This window comes from Pseudopodoces humilis, chromosome 19, assembly GCF_049639895.1.
Source record: "Pseudopodoces humilis isolate 2021_Gansu_Grassland_sample_001 chromosome 19, ASM4963989v1, whole genome shotgun sequence".
NCBI classification, from domain to species: domain Eukaryota; kingdom Metazoa; phylum Chordata; class Aves; order Passeriformes; family Paridae; genus Pseudopodoces; species Pseudopodoces humilis.
In genome coordinates, this window is record NC_142218.1 from 6,148,798 (window position 1) to 6,165,679 (window position 16,882).

General features: G+C 54.3%; 1 protein-coding gene across 1 annotated transcript; it reads right to left on the reverse strand.

Annotated features, from left to right (window-relative positions):
• KCNK15 (potassium two pore domain channel subfamily K member 15) lies at nt 1-5,798 on the reverse strand. Its single transcript, XM_005524674.2, has 2 exons — nt 5,507-5,798; nt 1-2,151 (listed from the first exon to the last, which is right to left on the reverse strand). The coding sequence occupies exons 1-2, from the start codon at nt 5,787-5,789 to the stop codon at nt 1,238-1,240; spliced, it is 1,197 nt and encodes a 398-aa protein (XP_005524731.1). The 5' UTR covers nt 5,790-5,798; the 3' UTR covers nt 1-1,237.
• Between the last annotated feature and the right edge of the window lie 11,084 nt (nt 5,799-16,882).

Genomic DNA, 16,882 nt, shown 5'->3' on the forward strand with positions numbered 1-16,882 from the left:
AGATAGAACTGAGAGTGAAAATGTCCCCTGTTGGAGAAAAAAAATTAAATTAAATTAAATAGAGCTCCTACCACTGTCAGAGCCCTGCTTTCATGCAGATGGGACAGGATGGACAAAGGCCACGCTGGGGTCACCAGCTGGAGCCACCCAGGTGTGGCTGTGCAGGTACCACATCCCACATGGGGATGAACATGGAGATGAACCCCCACCTCAGATAACTCCAGCAGCAACAAGCACAAACCCACGGGCTCACAGGGGCAGGGAGGAGGGAGGAGCTGGCACAGCTGCTGGGCTGCCAGCTGGAGGAAAGATGGGGAAGGGAGGGGTGATTTTAGCTAAATAAAAAAAATCTCCTTAGGACCAAGCCCTTTGCAGATGACTGTGTAGTTCAAGAAGGCTCTCCCTGGGGCTGCCCTTAGTACAGTCTGGGCTCAGCACAGAGGAGAGCTGGGGCTGGGCTGGACTGGAGGAGTTCAGCTTCCCCTGGGAATGGGGCACAGTGCCCCTCCAGCCGTTTCAGCCACCTACCTGTGGAGGTGAGGTATGAGAGGCAAGGTGTGCTGGTGGGCAGGCAAGTGCGTGAGTGCAGGGGCCTCCAGCTTCCAAAAGCACTGAGCCAGCCACAAACCTGAGCTCAGACTCAGAGGGCTGCTCACAGGAGATGAAGTTCCTCCATGAAGCTGTCCCTGTGTGCTGAGCTTCAGGACTGCAGCCCATTCCCTCCTGCCCACATCTCCCTGCCCACCCACCAGCTGCAAATCTACTGTGTGGCACTGACTTACCTGCACCTGGTGCCAGGGGACAACTTAAAGGTCCCCAGCCCTGCAAGGCTTGCTCACACACGCTGTGCTTTTGACACTCAGCAAATGCAACCCAGCCCATGGAGTAAGAGGAGCCACAGCCAAGGCTCAGCAGGGTGGGAGGGCAGCAATGCACCCTTTGGGGAGCAGGGAGGTGGGAGAGCAAACCTACAGCTCAGTGGGCTTCACATCGGGGCAGGGGGGGCTCTTGCCAGTCCCAAATGCTTGAACCTACATGGGAGGAGAAAGCAAAGAAAAACTAACAATGTCATCCAGTGCCTGCAAAAAAGGAATCATCATTTCCCGACAGGATTTAGAGGCTCCTGCTGGGGGGAGGGAGAGGAGCAGAAGAAATGAGTAAGAAGAACCTGACATCTCTGTTCTTAATTTATCATCGTATTAAGACTCGAGCGCTGAGTACAGCTCGGCACGCGCTCCTAGATGGATTTCCTCCGCAGCCGGGGGTGCTGCCGGCAGCGAGGGCTGTTGGAAGACAAAGTGCTCCCTGGGGAAGAGCCGGTCTGACCCCGTGTGCTCAGGGACACCTCGTCGATTTTGTAGGAAATGGAGTTGTAGTACACAGGGTTGGTGTGGCAGCTCAGGGTCTCAGGGTGGGAGGGCGCCGGGCTGCCACACACCTGGGGTCTGTAGCACAGGCACGTGCAGAAGGACGGCACCGCGGCCGCCGAGGTGGCCGACTGACGCCGCTGCCTCTCCGCGTCCTCCTGGACCAGCGGGATCAGGTTCATCTGGCTCGTCCTGTCCTCCACAGGGAGAAAAATGGCATTGCTGCTGCGGCTGTCCTCTTTGGGCTTGAGGTGGATGTTGTTGCGGGCTCTCCTCAGCGACGCTCGCTCTTCGGCGTCCCGCCGCTCGTCCTCCGAGTTCATCGTCAGGAACCGCAGCACCACCAGGTTGAGGAAGGCGCCGATGACCGTCAGGCCCACCAGGATGTACATGAAGCTGAAAGCCACATATGGGGGCTTCTTCTGCAAAGCCTCATTCTTCTGCAGAGCCACAAAGTCTCCAAAGCCAATAGTGGTCAAGGTTATGAAGCAGTAGTAATAGGCGTGGAAGAAAGTCCAGCCCTCGAAATAAGAGAAGGCTGCGGCGCCGATGCACAGCGTGCCCATGCAGGACAGAAAGCCCACCAGGACCATGTTCTCCATGGAGACATGGGTTGTCCTCATGCCCAGACACTTCTTGATCTTCTTGAGCAGCAGCCGCACGACGGTGTTCATGCGCTCCCCCAGGCTCTGGAACATGACCAGGGTCAGGGGGATGCCCAGGATGGCGTAGAACATGCAGAAGACTTTGCCAGCGTCTGTGCCGGGAGCAGCATGCCCATAACCTGTGAAGGACACAGGAAGGAGCAAAGGCAGTGTCAAGCCCTCACTGGGGTTTCCAGCAGAGCTGCCCTGTCACCAGGAGGAGCAGTAGAAAAATGGGGGAAAGAATGGAAAATGACTCAGTAACAGATCTGCAGACTATGCTAATGGGGCCATGGGATGCCCATCCCTTGGGATGACGGCACATTGCTGTATCATGTAGGCAGAACCTCATTTGACATCTAAAGAGAGAAGGTACCCTTCTGATAGCCCCCAATGTCACAGAGACCAAGTGGAGGCCTGGAGCTGGACTGGGGTCTGCAAGCCTCCTGCAGCTCACGAATAATTCAGAGGCCATGATGCTGTGCCAGGTGTGCAGGGTAACCTGAACCCCACAGCCAGGGGGAACAGAGGCTCTGCAAGATGCTGAGACCAACAGTGTCAGATCACCCTCTGGGGAGGTGCACACCCAGCCAGGACCATCCACAACTGCCCTTGCAGGGGCATTGCCACCTTCCCTGTCACCTGCTCCTCCTCCCAAGCCATCCAGTGACATGCCCATTTGAGTTTCAGCTCTGTGAGCACTTGCTGTGTGGCCTGTTGGACAGGAGCCAGAGCGACCTTGCAACCCTGTCCTATAGGGACAGTCCCCACAGGAGCAGCTCAGTATGGAAGGACTTCTGCAGACCCACTCCAGATTTACTCCAGTGTCACTAAGACTCAGACCTAAAGCAGCACCAGACTGCTGGGGAGGAGGGGCTGTGCTGTTTCAGATGCAGGGTAGGGAGCATTTCTGCCACCACAGCCCTGTCAGCCTTTTTCCTGGGGACAAGAAGCTCCAGGAGGACAAGGTTCTCCTTGAACGCCTTCTGAGATTTAATTTCTCCACCTTGGCCAGAGTTTCAGAGCTGTGACTCAAGGACACACACAATTACATTGAGGCGTAGTGAGGTATTCACTGCAGTCTTCCGGACTCCAGCGATTCTGTGCCCACCTCAATTACAGCAGCTTAGCAGAAACCAGTGGCCCCTGACCTCAGAGGATGAGTAACGAACTCAGTGCAAGGGAATCACGTGGCGTGGGGAGTAACAGCATCCAAAGGCATCTAAAGGCATCTAAAGGCATCTGAGCCTTTCTTTTGAGTTGCTTTTACAAGAACCTACCAGGGCCTGAAACTTCCCTTCTGAAGGCACCTGCAGAACAGCGCCAGCTCCTTCCTGCACTGCTGCCAGGCCTTTCACAAACAACTATTTGTATTTTCACTTTCTGCAGGAATCTGTGTGACTTTTGCATGGAAAACATGGGGGGAAACACCCTCTTGTTACCTCACAGTCTTGTTCTAAGCTGTGACTTGGCTTCACCGCAGTCCTTGTTGCCTGTGGATTTCCAGGACACTTGGGGAAGGTGCTGCACCCAGTGAAGGAAGGATCAGAGGAGAATAACCACATTATCCTGGGCTCCTGAGCCCTGGAAACTCCTATATGGGACAGGGCTGAGGGGCTGAGGACAGCATTATCCTTTACCATGCTGTGCTCTGAACTGTGAGCAGGCAACAAGGGATGAGCTTCTAATTGCTCTCTCTGTTCACAAATTCACATAACAAAAAATGATGAATTTAATGCCTGCATGCCACATTTCATGAAATAGAGAGCAGACAGGAGACTGCAGTGGCAAAACCTCCCAGTCAGATCCAAGCTTAATAACTGAGTGCAATCACCAGGTCCCAGGCTACAAGATAATACAATGACAGCAATGAGGATGTAAATATAATGATCCAGAAGAGCAGTAAGTGGAAAAAACAATTGTTATACCCTGAGAGACTGTTGAAGGAGTGTTTGACTGATGGTTTCAAAATGACAAAGGGAATTAGAAAGAGTCAACACAGCTACAATAACATTAAAACTGAGATTTGGAGCACAGCCCAATATAAAGAGATCTAACATGTCAGCTTTTAAGAAATATGGCACCTGGGCTGAAATTATTTATCACACAGGGTGTGTGATAAGCACAGCCATTGTTTGTCACAGCCAACAGGAAAATCATGTAAATGAAGCTATAACCTGTCAGGTGATGATGGGGATTTTTGCTGAAGCCATTCATCTTTCCCTCCTGCTGGGGTCTAACCTGAACCATGCCCTAAGCTCACTGTGGTTTGCTGACAGTCTGTGTTCCCAGCTCCACAGAGCCCACACCACATCCCATGGGAGCACACGGAGACCCCAGGCAAGGCCTGCAGGATACCTGTCCCTCTTCCACCTCTTGTCCTCTGGTAACACAGTGCAGTTGATCCCACCAAGTCTTCTCCTGAGGGATGATGCTTCCAGCTACCAGGGGTATTTCAACCATTCAAAGCCCTTTGGTAAGGCTAAAGTTCTGTCCTGAAGGGCAGGAGGCAGCTGCTGGCTGTGCCAGGGCAGGATTTGGCCTCAGGATTCCTGCCTCCAAAACACATCTGCTGACTGAAATCCCAGCACAAGCAGTGACACAAGCACAGGATCCCTGTCTACCCCCATGGGATGCCAAGGGTGCATGGATTAATCAAAGTGGATTAATTAAACTATGCTCAACTCCCATGTGGCTAATCTCACCTTAATTAAGACAATCCTCACTCAATTTAGTTTCATTCTCTTGCAAAATTGAAGCAGACAAACCAAGGCACTGGGCTCTAGTATGGGTAAGTGGGTCTACGGGGGAGTTTAATGTGATTCAATCACTTCCCTCCAAGCTGACACCCATGTCTCTGCAGGCTTCTGTGCAGGCAGAGCAGCAGGCAGTGGCTCGTGGCTCTCTTGGCTCCGTGAAGCAGTTCTCACACAGCCAAACACCCAGAGTTCTGAGCCAGTAAAGAAGCCAACAATTCTTGCCCAGCTCTTCACCCAGCTCATTGGCTACAGCCAGCGCAGGGGACAGACACGGCCCCTGCCTCTGCCATCCCACACCGCTGCCAACTTTGGCAGCTGCCTGCTCCAAAGGTTCCCGCAGAAGCTCCACAAGCTGCTGACTCCCTGGGACAACATCGTGTCCTGCAGCCCCAGCCTTAGCAGCACCCCCAGGACAGGGGGGCTGCCCGTGGGTTGCCTCGCCCACCACTGGGCACTAGGGTCCCACAGGGTCAGCTCGGGGTGGCCCGAAGAGATGTCCCTGCCTTGGACGGGTGACACTTGTCTCTGCCATGTGGGCACCCCCAGACTGTCCTGGAGCTCTCAGGGGTACTGGAGGGCTGGAGAAGGATGGGGCTCAGGGACATGGAGATGGAGGGACATGGGAGGCAGGGATGGAGGGGCAGGGGGTGTAGGGAGCTTGGATGGAGGGACGCGAGGTGCGGAGTTTCAGGGACGGAGGGATGCCGTGCGCGCCGGCCGTGCTGCCCGCACTCACCGATGGTGGTGATGACCGTGATGGCGAAGTAGAAGGAGCCGGCGAACTTCCACTGGCGACCGGCGCGGTGCGGCTCGGCCTGCAGCACCAGCCGCTCCAGCTCTCGGTAATCGTCGGCGGAGAAGCGGTACTTCCTCCGCAGCTCCCCGCGCTTCTGCTCCAGCAGCCGCTTGCGGCCGCTCTCCGCCTCCGACTCCAGCGCATCGAAGACCGCGGCGCCCACCAGCAGGTAGGAGAAGATGCAGAGGATGAGCGCGGCCGTGCGCAGGTTCTGCCGCTTCATGGCGAGGGGCGGCCGCCGCGCTCAGCCCGGGCTCCGCATGGCCCCGCCGCCGCCGCCCCCCGCCCGCCCCCCGCGCACCCCCGCGACCGCGCACCGCCCCCCGCGCACCGCCCGCGCACCGGGCACCGCGCATCCCGCACCGCGCACCGCCCCCCGCGCACCGCCCGCGCATCCCGCACCGGGCACCGCGCACCGGGTACCGGGCACCGGGCACCGGGCACTGGGCACCGCGCACCGGGCACCGTGCATCCCGCACCGGGCACTGGGCACCGCGCACCGGGCACCGTGCAGCCCGCACCGGGCACCGGGCGCCTCCCGCGCACCGCTCGCGCACCGTGCACTGTGCATCCCGCACCGGGTACCGGGTACCGGGCACCGCGCAGCGCCCGCGCATTCCGCATCGCCCGCGCATCCCGCACCGGGCACCGCCCGCGCACCTCTCACCCCCGCGCACGGCTCACCCCGCACCGCACACCGCACACCGCCCGCTCATCCCGCACCCCGCACCGGCCCAGGGCACAGCGCAGCGCCTCCTGCCTGCCCCTGGCACCGGCTCCCGCGGGCTCCTGCGGGCTCCGGCTCCCATGCACACCTAGGCTGGCTCCGTGTGCCCCGATCTCTCCCTGCCCGGCCGCAGATGAGCCCCAGCGAGGCCGCGGTTCATTCTCGTGCCAGTGACTGCAGTAACAGCCCCGTTTCCCGAAAATGTTCCTGGATGCTCCCAGGCTGGAGGAGTTTCTTGTGCCTACACCCTCCTCACCTGCCCTCCCGAAGGCAGGGTTGGGGCTGTGTGGCTGTCCCGAAGTTTTCCATGGTATCATCCCCTCGCTCCTGCTGCTCTGCCCTGATCTGGGCTGCTTCACAGCCATGGCACTGAGGAACCCTGCTAGCGGTGTCACCGGTGTGATCTATTTGTGTTACCTGTGCAATCTGTGTTTTCTATCTGTGTTTTCTATTTGCGTGATCTGTCTGTGTTATCTGTGTTGTCTGTGTTATCTATCTGTGTTATCTGTGTTCCCAGTGTTATCTGTCTGTGTTATCTGTGTTATTTGTCTGTGTTAGCTGTGTTATCTCTCTCCATTATCTGTGTCACCCTTTTCCCAGCTGGTTACCAGGGCAGAGTCTGGCCTGTTGGGTCCAGTGCTGTTTCAAGGGGGCAGAAAGGAACAAAACCAGATTCACAGTTTCTGATGCTTTCTTTGGCACATTGGTGAGAGGCTGCAGGCACGGGGGACGTGGGGCCTGTCCATCCTGTGCTGGTGTGGGGGGCAGTGAGCTCAGCCTCTCTGCTCTGATGTGCTGTGGGCAGCCCAGGTCAGCCCCAAGGAGAAGGGAAATCAGCTGTGGTAAGAGGCAGAGCCCACAAATTGAAGACCCTGTTTCTCATTCCTGGTTACCATAGATTTCATGTAACTCCTATACTTCACTTTTAAAAATAGAAAGATACTTCTGAGTTGTGTGTTGCAGGAGATAGTATCTCTTTCAGGAAAATAAACTCTTCTTCTTTTGGCTGGGAATAAAACACCCAAGTGAAAAAAACGACGAGGCTTACATCCTTCTTCATCCTCTGGAGAGGAGAAGATGCTTTGGGATTTAGTTGCACCAATGAAGCTTTGAACTGGACATAAGAAAAACTTTAACCATGAAGACAGTGCAACACTGGAACAGACTGCTGGGGGAGATTGTGGCCACCCTGTCACTTGAGGAGTTTAAAAATAAGATAAGCAGATGTCTGGGTGTCTGCTGAAAATGCTCTGGGTACAGTGGGTGCTCTCCTGAAGGAGGGGGTGACTCAATGCTCTCCTAGAGCCCCTTCCATCCCAGTCCTCAGCATTTCCATGGCCAAAGCAAGGGACACAGTGGCCTCTCCTACTGTAATTGTGAACTCTTTTTCACCCTGGCCACTTGCCACTTCCCTCCTCCTTGCTGAGCCTCCGTGCCAGCACCATTAGTGAAAGTTGTTATTGGAGAAAAAATAGACTCCGGCATCCATCAGGAGCAGCAGAAGCTGTCGGCGTGCTGCTCGACATGGCAGGGCTTGCAGCCTCCTAAATCATGTGGCAGAGCCTCTGCTGGAGGAATGTGTGTGGTTTGTGCTCTCCATGGTGTTTGCAGCCCTGCTGACGGGGCCTGGGATGCTGTCAAACCTCCAGCCCCAGAGACGTGTGGGCCTCCTGCTCATGCAGATGCACTTCACCTGGTGCTGGTAATTTTTTCCACTGGTCAGCAATGATTTCCCACCTTGGAGACAGGAGTGGGTGGCTGGGGACACTGGGGACAGGGGGAGCATCTCTGCTACCACAGCATGAGCAGCTCTCAGAGTCCCCTTCTACTGTCTTGTCCTCTTTGGGGCTTGTGGTGGGCTGACCTTGGCTGGCTTCAAGGTCTTTTCCTGACCCCAGAAGAAATCTTTACCTTGCAGTGTCTTGGGACATGGGTCTTCCTTCAGCATGGCCTTTCCAGGCTGCACTGGGAGTTACAGAGATTGGGATGTCACTGATTTCTCCTTTTGGGGCTTGCTTTGACCTCTTGCAGGTCAGAGGCCCCTGTAGAATAAATGCTGCTCAGCAGGAAAAGGGGAGCAGGATCCATCTCCTAATGAGAAACCCCCCAGTAACAAGTCAGGACTGTTTGGAGTGGGACTGGAGTCTTCAAAACCCAGGCTGGATTCAGCCTGCTCTGATTCTCACTGCACACACACTACTTTTTCCTGCCTGCAGTGATCACAGGACATGAGAGACACCAAACTGTGTCAGATGGCTGTTGTGGAGGGCCATCCTGTCCTGTTCCTCCTTAGGCACAGGAAAGTTTATGGTTTCTTGCTGGGAAACCATAAATTCAACCTTTGTGTTTCTCTGGACTTTGCTCTGCTTGAGGAAGGTCAAGCTGGAGCCATGGGTTCAGGGCAGGCAAGATAATGTACTTTATCATTGATTTTCAGTGAGAAGTTGCATTATGAGATTAAATGTCTCATTTTTATTGCTTGGGGAGGCAAAGAAAAAGCAGGAGCTCTGAAAATAAAACGTGAGTCCAAGTGCTGTGTTTGTGTGGGGAGGTGCTTGTGACTGGGAGTGAGCGTGCCTTTTTTCCAATCCTTTGGAGGTGAACTTTGAGAGGCTGGTAAACAAAGTCAAACCTCATCTGTGTTTAAACCAGTGACTAATTAATGTGTCTAATTGGCCCACATCTTCTAATTCCATGCTGGCAGGGAGTTTATTAAAAAGCTTTTCTAGTTCTAATGGATTGAAATAAGCAAAACTGCTTAGCAGTTTCAGACCAAAAGCACTAAACAGGGACCAGTTGTGTGGGTCTGCTTGAGTCAATCCCAAGTCCCACCACCCAACCCCTTCCCTGGTTTCAGCTGCAAGGTGCTCCAGCTCTCTGAGGGCTTGGGGACCATCCTGATGGTACTCTGCCTCTTTAGGTTATTTTTAAGCACCAAATTGATGTTTTTGTTTGCTTTAGTAAAAGCATCAGCTATTCTCGCTTTAATGCCATTAATACTTATATTATAGATAGCCTGGCAAAGCCACAGGGTATTTCTGAAGCAGTGGATTAGTTTAATTTCTAAAAAGTATTAGGTATCAGGGTATGAATAACAAGCAGCTGCCCAGATCATGTCCTTAAAGCACTGCTGGGCTGCCCCAGCCAGGCAGCACCATGAGCTGGGCACATGGAGTGCTCCTTCCTCTCTGCATGAAGGGCCATGGCAATGCCTTCCTCTGCAGACACAGCATCCCTGATTGCACCCAGGCTGGATGTAGTATTTGCTTCTGTCCCATGACTCCACAAATCATCCTGTAAAACATCCTCCTGCATGCTGGAGCTTCCTGGGATTTGTCTTTTGGCCATGCTCAGTTACTGCAGGCTCAGGAACCTCATAGTTTTCCTCGGCTCTGAGAATTGCTTCTGCCTCTCTCCTGGGCTCTTAGTAGCTCAGATGGCTGCAGGCACTTTGCTCTGCATTGTGATGTGGAAGCTCAGCAAGGGAAATAAGGAAGCATTGGATATAAACTGGTTGTAAATGCAGTTTGGTCTCCCATGGATGTGACTTCCAGCTTTCCAACCCCAGACCACATGAACACAGTTCTGTGTATGACTGGCTCCAACCTCCTTACCCAGTACCAGCCATGCTAAACCTCATCATGCCACCTCCTAATACCCCAGAACTCATTGGGAAGCATTTCCCACCTACCCTTCCCACCCAAAATGGGTTCTGTGAGGGGCCACACAGCCCCATGCTCACACCCCACTTCCTCCAGCAGCCTGATCTGCCACTGGTTGTGCACAAAGCAGACCTGGGCTGGAAATGCTGACAGTACTCTTGACAGTTTATGGTCACAAACTCTATTTTCAGCCTAATAAGTTTTTTATATGCTTGGAAAGCTGTCAGTTGAACATCAGCCAGGCACAAAGTACCTGCCATAAAGCACCTGGACCACAACCAAATGGGAAAGGTGCTGCTCTGCTTTAGCAAGTTCTTGATCTCAGATGCTTTACTGGGTTCATTTATTTTGTTTGAGGATCTTGGCTTTAATTATAAAATAATAAGATAAAATCATTATACCTCTACTTAAAAATTTGTGGAAGTATTTGCTGAGAGTCTGTTAAATCAAAGCTGTCTGCCAGTTTGGATTGGGTTTTGGGGCTGGGAGGCTCCGTGGTGCTGCTGCCAGTGCCAGAGTGGAGCAGGAGATCTTGTGATGAAGGAGAGACTATGGGAGTGTGTCTGGAGAAGGGTCCTGCTTCTGGGCAAGGTGGATCTGCAGACGAGCTGCCACGGCCACCACACAGACTCAGGGTAGGAACGTGGCCACAGGGAGAGCAGGGCTGGCCCCGGGCCAGCTCCCACCTCGGGTGGCAGCGTCACGATGCCATAAAGAACTTCCCTGCCTCGCAGCCTGCGGGACTGCCAGGAAGGTCAGGGGCGGCGGGGGACAAAGGGTCTGGGAAGGAATTACAAAGACGTGAGGCTCTTCTGGAGGGTTCCCCGGTGACAGCTTTGCCCCTGTCCTACGAGGCGTGCCACGCCATGGCAGCACTGCACTGCAGGGATTGGAAAGGCTCTGAGCAGCTGCAGGGATGCTGTGGGACACCTCAGGGGGAGGGAAGGGCTCTGCCATGCGCTGGTGGCCTCGGTGCCAAAGGTGTGTGCCCGCAGGGTGGGCGCGTTGAGCGGGTCCCATGGGTGCACCCCACGGCACCCCGAGCGCCCCACGGGGGCTGTGGGGCAGGAGGCAGCCTGTGCCCGCTGGGTGTGCTTCGGGGAGCGGCGGAGCCGGGCCGGGCCCGCGGGGGAGCCCAGCACGCCCCGGTCCGTCGGGGTCGGGGCCGGGGTTTGGGTTGGGGCCAGGATCGGGATCGGGATCGAGATCGGGGTCGGGGTCGGGATCGGGATCGGGATCGGGATCGAGATCGGGGTCGGGATCGGGATCGGGATCGGGATCGGGATCGGGGTCGGGATCGGGATCGGGGTCGGAGTCGGGATCGGGGTCGGGGGCGGGGTCGGGATCGGGGTCGGGGCCGGGATCGGGATCGAGATCGGGGTCGGGGTCGGGGCCGGGATCGGGATCGGGATCGGGATCGGGGTCGGGGTCGGGGCCGGGATCGGGGTCGGGATCGGGGTCGGGGTCGGGGTCGGGATCGGGATTGGGGTCGGGGTCGGGGTCGGGGCCGGCGGCGCGGGCGCTGCCGCAGTCCCGGCTGCGGGCCCCGGAGCTCCGCTTCCCGAGCAGACAGATTACAGTAAATGGCTCCTTTCGATGCTAAAAATAACCCGCTAGGAAACAAATCGGCCCCAGGACTTTAACTGGAGAAAAGTGCATTTATTAGTAAAACTCAAGATGTCCTTTCCTGTTTTCCTCTGAGGAACCGGTGCTGCGAGGTTGATTGAGCTTCCCTGCCAGGCACCGACTTATTTCAGTGCAGGGTTTGATTCCTCCAAGATTCATTTTTCTTCCCCTGCTAGCGATGCTCCATGGCTGGTCCCACACTGCACTGGCCAGAAGGGCTCTGGGTTTGGGCCACAAGCGATTTCCCAGCCAAGGGAGCTGAAAATGCCCTGTGAAAGTGTTCCTGCTGCCCACCCCTGAGGGCACAGCAGGTTCCCAGTGGGGAATGAATAGAACAAAACGAAATATTTGTTTTCTCTTGAAGTGTAAGCACCGTTTTCGGGACCAATTTCTTCCTCCACCTTAAAACTGCAGATTCTACTAAGTCTTGTTTATATACAAAAAGTTTCCAGTTGTTTCTCTCCAGGCTTTTCTCTGGAAGGACTGACCGGGGAGATAAGACACATCCTCTCCGAATTGCAAATGCAAACATGTCCCTGTGTTCGCTTGGCCCAGCTGCTTGTCCCCTGCTCCAGCCCTGGCCCTTTCTTTCCAGCCATGCTCAGGGGCTGTGTGCTGTCCCTGGGGCACAGCAAATGGTGGCACAGGAATCACAGCTGTTCCAGGCATTGGGACGCCAGATCTGCCATCAATCATTAGAGGGAATTAAATTAACAGTAGGCTTTTTTGGAGGCAGGCAAACCACCTGAGGTAAACGGAAAAATAAACCAGAAGCTTCTCTGTGACATGAAACATTTACCTGACTTTTAGGTCATTTTTTGAGGTGGCAGCTGAGGTGCTGAGCAGTGACAGGAGGTGATGCTCCGGGTATCCCTTGGCCATCTCCACACAGGACCAGGCACAGACTCAGGGCATGGCCATCTGGGGGTTTCTGGCTTGAGAACCACGCGTGAGCAGCCCCCTTTATGGAGGCAATGAGAACTTCCCCCAGGCTGGGGCTGGCAGCTGAGGCTGCAAGTCCAGCACTCATCCCTGTGCTGTGTCTTTGGGAGAGGATGTGTCCCATACTCCCAGGCTGAGTCTGCTGGTTTGTCCATGAGCCACCCTCTGCTCCTACATGCCCCACTGGAAAATAAAGAATGTTTCAGCTGGTGAAGCCCCTCTTCCTCACTGTGCCCCTTGTGATGCTGGTGTCTGCCCTGGGGCACCCTGCCAGAGCTTTCCCCACATCCCAGCTCATTGCAGTGTGATAGTGGCTACAGGGATGGATCTGTTGTTTCAGCTTTGCACACAGAAAGATTCTTTCCTCCAACAGCCCTGAGGAAGCTGCAGCATCTCATGATGGGCTGTGCAGACCAGTGGGGGTCTTTGATAGTCCCAGGCTCATGGATGAGCTGCACCCCAAAGAAACTGCATCCCCATCTCCTCTGGACGCTCAGCATGGCACTGGCCAGCACTACACACTTTCAGAGGGGGATTTTTGCCTCCAAGCCAAGTAACACTTCATCCAGTGAGAATGCCTGGCTCTTGGCACCAGGGACCCTACCCCTGAGCTCCCCTACGTGCCAGCAGCTTCCACTGCCATGGGACTGTCCCCACTGCCTGGACTGGAGACACGGAGGTTCTGCAGGGTGGGCTGTGCTGGTAAGAGCAGACTGGGAGCTGTGGTGGGTGGTTCTCCCCACCTCTGCTGAGCACAGAGGTGCACCTCTGCACCTCCACCCGTGAGCAAGGGCAGCCAGGACAGAATCTGTCTCCTGTCCTTGGATGTCCTGAGCACAGCATGGAAGCAGCTTCTCCAAGGAGGAGCTGTGGTGCCTTTGGGAAGCCTGGGAGCTCTCTGATGCTCCTTAGGGTAAACTTTTTGCCCATAAACCCAAACAAGCAGAAGAATTTCACGCTGGCTGGGCTGCATGTTGGCACGAAGGGCTCTTCAGGGAGCCAGGCTGGATCTGAGTGTCTCCTGCTCATGACAGAGCGGAGGTGTTGGGCAAAATTCAAATGATATCTTCCTCCCAGGATGCTGAGGAGGCAGCACAGGTCGTAGTGCACTGAGCATCTCCCGGGGGTTTCTCACTGCCCCGCTCCTGTGCTGGCGCCTGCCTCAAGCAGCGATCCGGGGCAAGGAGCGCTTGCTGGGGGCGGATATTTAAAGAAACGGAGTTAAAAATGACACAACTCTTTTAAACCTGGGCTGGGCGAGTCCTGCAGGACAAATCGGTGCCTGCAGGGTGCAGCTGCAGTCGCTCTGTAGCGCACATACAAATGCTGCTGGGGTGGGAGCGGCGGCCGGGGCTGGCTGTGCGCTCCTCGCCCCCGGGTCCTGCGCAGCACGGCATCACCTATTTATAACTATTTATAACTATTTATAACTATTTATAACTATTTATAACTATTTATAACTATTTATAACTATTTATAACTATTTATAACTATTTATAACTATCACTATTTATAACTGCATGCACTGCAGGGGTAGTGTTGGCCTGATGGCTTCACACAGGCATGCTAAGTGTTGTTCTATTTCTGTGATTTGCTCTCTTCTGCACAAGCTGTTGGTCCCTCGGATGCCAAAGCACTCCATGTAGTATAGACAAAGAGCCAGCTTTTTCTCTTTTATTAAAATCTCCAGCAGCACCCCAGCGGCAGGTATGTTTACCATTTTTCCCAGCTCACCTGGATAATTACATCTGCTCTCCCTTCCCAGTCTGATCGATCTCCTCGGTAAATAAGATAACCTGTCAGGTCTGGTGTCACTGCAGCCAAAGGTACTTTAGCAATGAAATTGTTTTGCTGAAGAAATAAATGCCTCTTACAGAATCTGAGGATGCTGTGACCTCTCATTAGTGACCTGAGTGACTCATCCCTTTTTGTGTGCACACTGCAGCCTCCCACCACACTGTGAAAAATGCTCCACCAAGTCCTGGTGCTGGGTGCCTGGAGTAATGGGGAGCCAAGTCCTGCGGGAGCCTCCTGCTCTGGCTGCTTCTCGTCCAGCTTCACACCTCGCCTGTTCTCAGCACAGGGCAGCCAACCCACACTTGTTTAGCAATCAGGGCTCCACTGGCCCTACCAGCACCCCTGAACTGAGTCAGAGCCAGATTTTAGCTGATGTGTGCAAAATGAAATGAAGCATTAATCAGAGTTGAGTTCTATGCACTTAGATGTTGCTGATAGCAATATTTTCTTCTTGTAGAGTGTTTTGCATGCCAAAAAAACCCAACAAAACGGTTCTGCATTTTGGAGGAAGAAAGTGGATGTACATCTGTGCATCTGTACGTGTGCCTGTTATTTCTGCCTGACTGGCTTCCCTGGGCTGTCAGCTCAAAAGTTCTCTGTAACATAACAAACCTTGACTGTGTTTGCAACATATCCTCAACCAAGAGAGGTTTATTTAATGAAGCAAGAAATGCTGCCAAATTTCCAGGCTAGATCCTGATCCCATTAGTGTCAGGAGGAGAATTTTCACCATGTTTGATTTATTGGTTGGGTCTAATCTTGGTAAAGGAGTTAAAAATCTGCTTTCAGCTTGATTCTGCAGACAAGACCATTGCTCCACGCTGCTGTACCAGAGAGGCAGTGGGAAAAGCAGGTGGGATTCCTCTCACTTGCTTTTAGACAGCTCCAAAGTCTGGCAACAGATAGCCAAGGGAGGGAAAGAACGTTCAGCTTGTCATAAGCCAGGAGCCCAAAAGGGGTGGTGATTCAGGAGGCAACCATGGCACAGCTTCTCCAGGGGCACTGGCCCCTTCCTGCCAGCAGCAAATGCTTGTGCTGGGAGAAGGGGAAGGAGGGTTATGACCGCTGCCCACCTTCCCTGCCCGTTTACCCACTCCCAAAAGTTCTTCCCATGCTGTAAGTGGGACCTGGGACAGGCTGGGTGCTGGTGCTGGTGCCCATGCTGGTTGCTCCAGGGACAAACCCTCTGGTTCCAGGGGATAAAGAGCCCTGGGAGGTTTTGACAGGGGAGCAGTGCCCACGCCTTTTGAGCAGGATCCCTGCAGTGGCCACACACCTCCATGTCCCACAGAGAGCAGCAGCTGCTCTTGGGGAGGGAAGGAACCTCCCTGGCAGTGAGGGCAGGAAGGAGGGATGGAGGAGGGAGGGCTGGAGGAAGGAGGGTGTTTTTTTTGCCCCATCATCAGCTGTGAAGAGGTTCATGTGCCAGGGGCTGAGCCTTAATTACACACACACCTAATAAAGGGAAAGAGCTTATTCCCTCCATTTCACATGGGAAGCAGCACTGTCCAAAAATCAAGGGGGCTGTGATTAAAAAAGAATTAAAAATTACACCCCAAACTCCTCAGACATCAGCCCAACACACAGATCCTTACTGGCTTTTGCTGCTTTGACAGACACAGAACACAGAAAAAATGTGCAGATTTATGCCTGCAACTGTCCCTGGGGCTCAGAGATGCTTCTTAGGACACCATTTAAACCATTTATTATAAGTGAAGGGAGGGGGCACTGGAGAAGACAAGAAGACACATCTGGGCACAAGGATGCAGGGGGTGAGAGCAGAGTTTGCTGGCACTTCCTACACAGCACTCCCTCCCCAGCATGTGGTGATGCTTTACTTCAACCAACCCTGCCCAAAGTGGGGGCAGTGACAGGGTGTCACAGCTCCCAAGGGCTGTGCGAGCCAAGGCTGGCTCTGCAGGGAGTTGTAGCATCTTAGACAGGATCCATGTGTGAAGATGGAAGAGCTGGACAGCTTTCAGAGGCATGGGTGTTTTTTGGGGAACACAGAAGAGTTCAGAGCTCTGGAGAAGCCCAGATCTGGAGCATGTGTGCAAGGAGCAGGGACCAGGTGTGATCCTAATGTCTCAATCTTCCTACTACAGACAGAGAAGGTCTTGTTGGTGAATTTATGCTTTATCTTTGCTTTTCCTGTGGATGAGGTGGGAGCTGGACATTTCAGGCTCTGCAGGACCCCTGACTGGTGCTGAGCAGGCTCCTCAGTGTGTGCCTGTCACAGATCACTCTCCAGCAGCTGCCTGCAGTCTCCCATCAGGTCCCTGCCTGCAGAGCCCTGGGAAGATCATCTCCACTCCCTGAGCAGGCAGGCCCCTGCTCCAGCCCGCAGGCCAGCTGGCTCCCAGGCTCCCATAAGGCTTTAAAAGAAGCCAGACGACTCACAACTGAAAGCATGAGCTGTTTATTGCACTGTAGACATATTGCCTGCGCTGCAAGCCAGCTGTGCTCCCTGCACTGCCCAGCTAAGGTGGGTCCGTGTGAGGAACAGCTGACAGACAAAAATGTCAAGAAAAGAGCACAACATCCATCCGTGGGCCAGTGCTT

Excerpts from the sequence above, each read along its gene's own strand:
- KCNK15 (XM_005524674.2), bottom strand. The coding sequence starts at position 5,789 with ATGAAGCGGCAGAACCTGCGCACGGCCGCGCTCATCCTCTGCATCTTC. Across the intron at positions 2,152-5,506 it reads CACGGTCATCACCACCATCG|GTTATGGGCATGCTGCTCCC; the intron begins GTGAGTGCGGGC and ends TGTCCTTCACAG.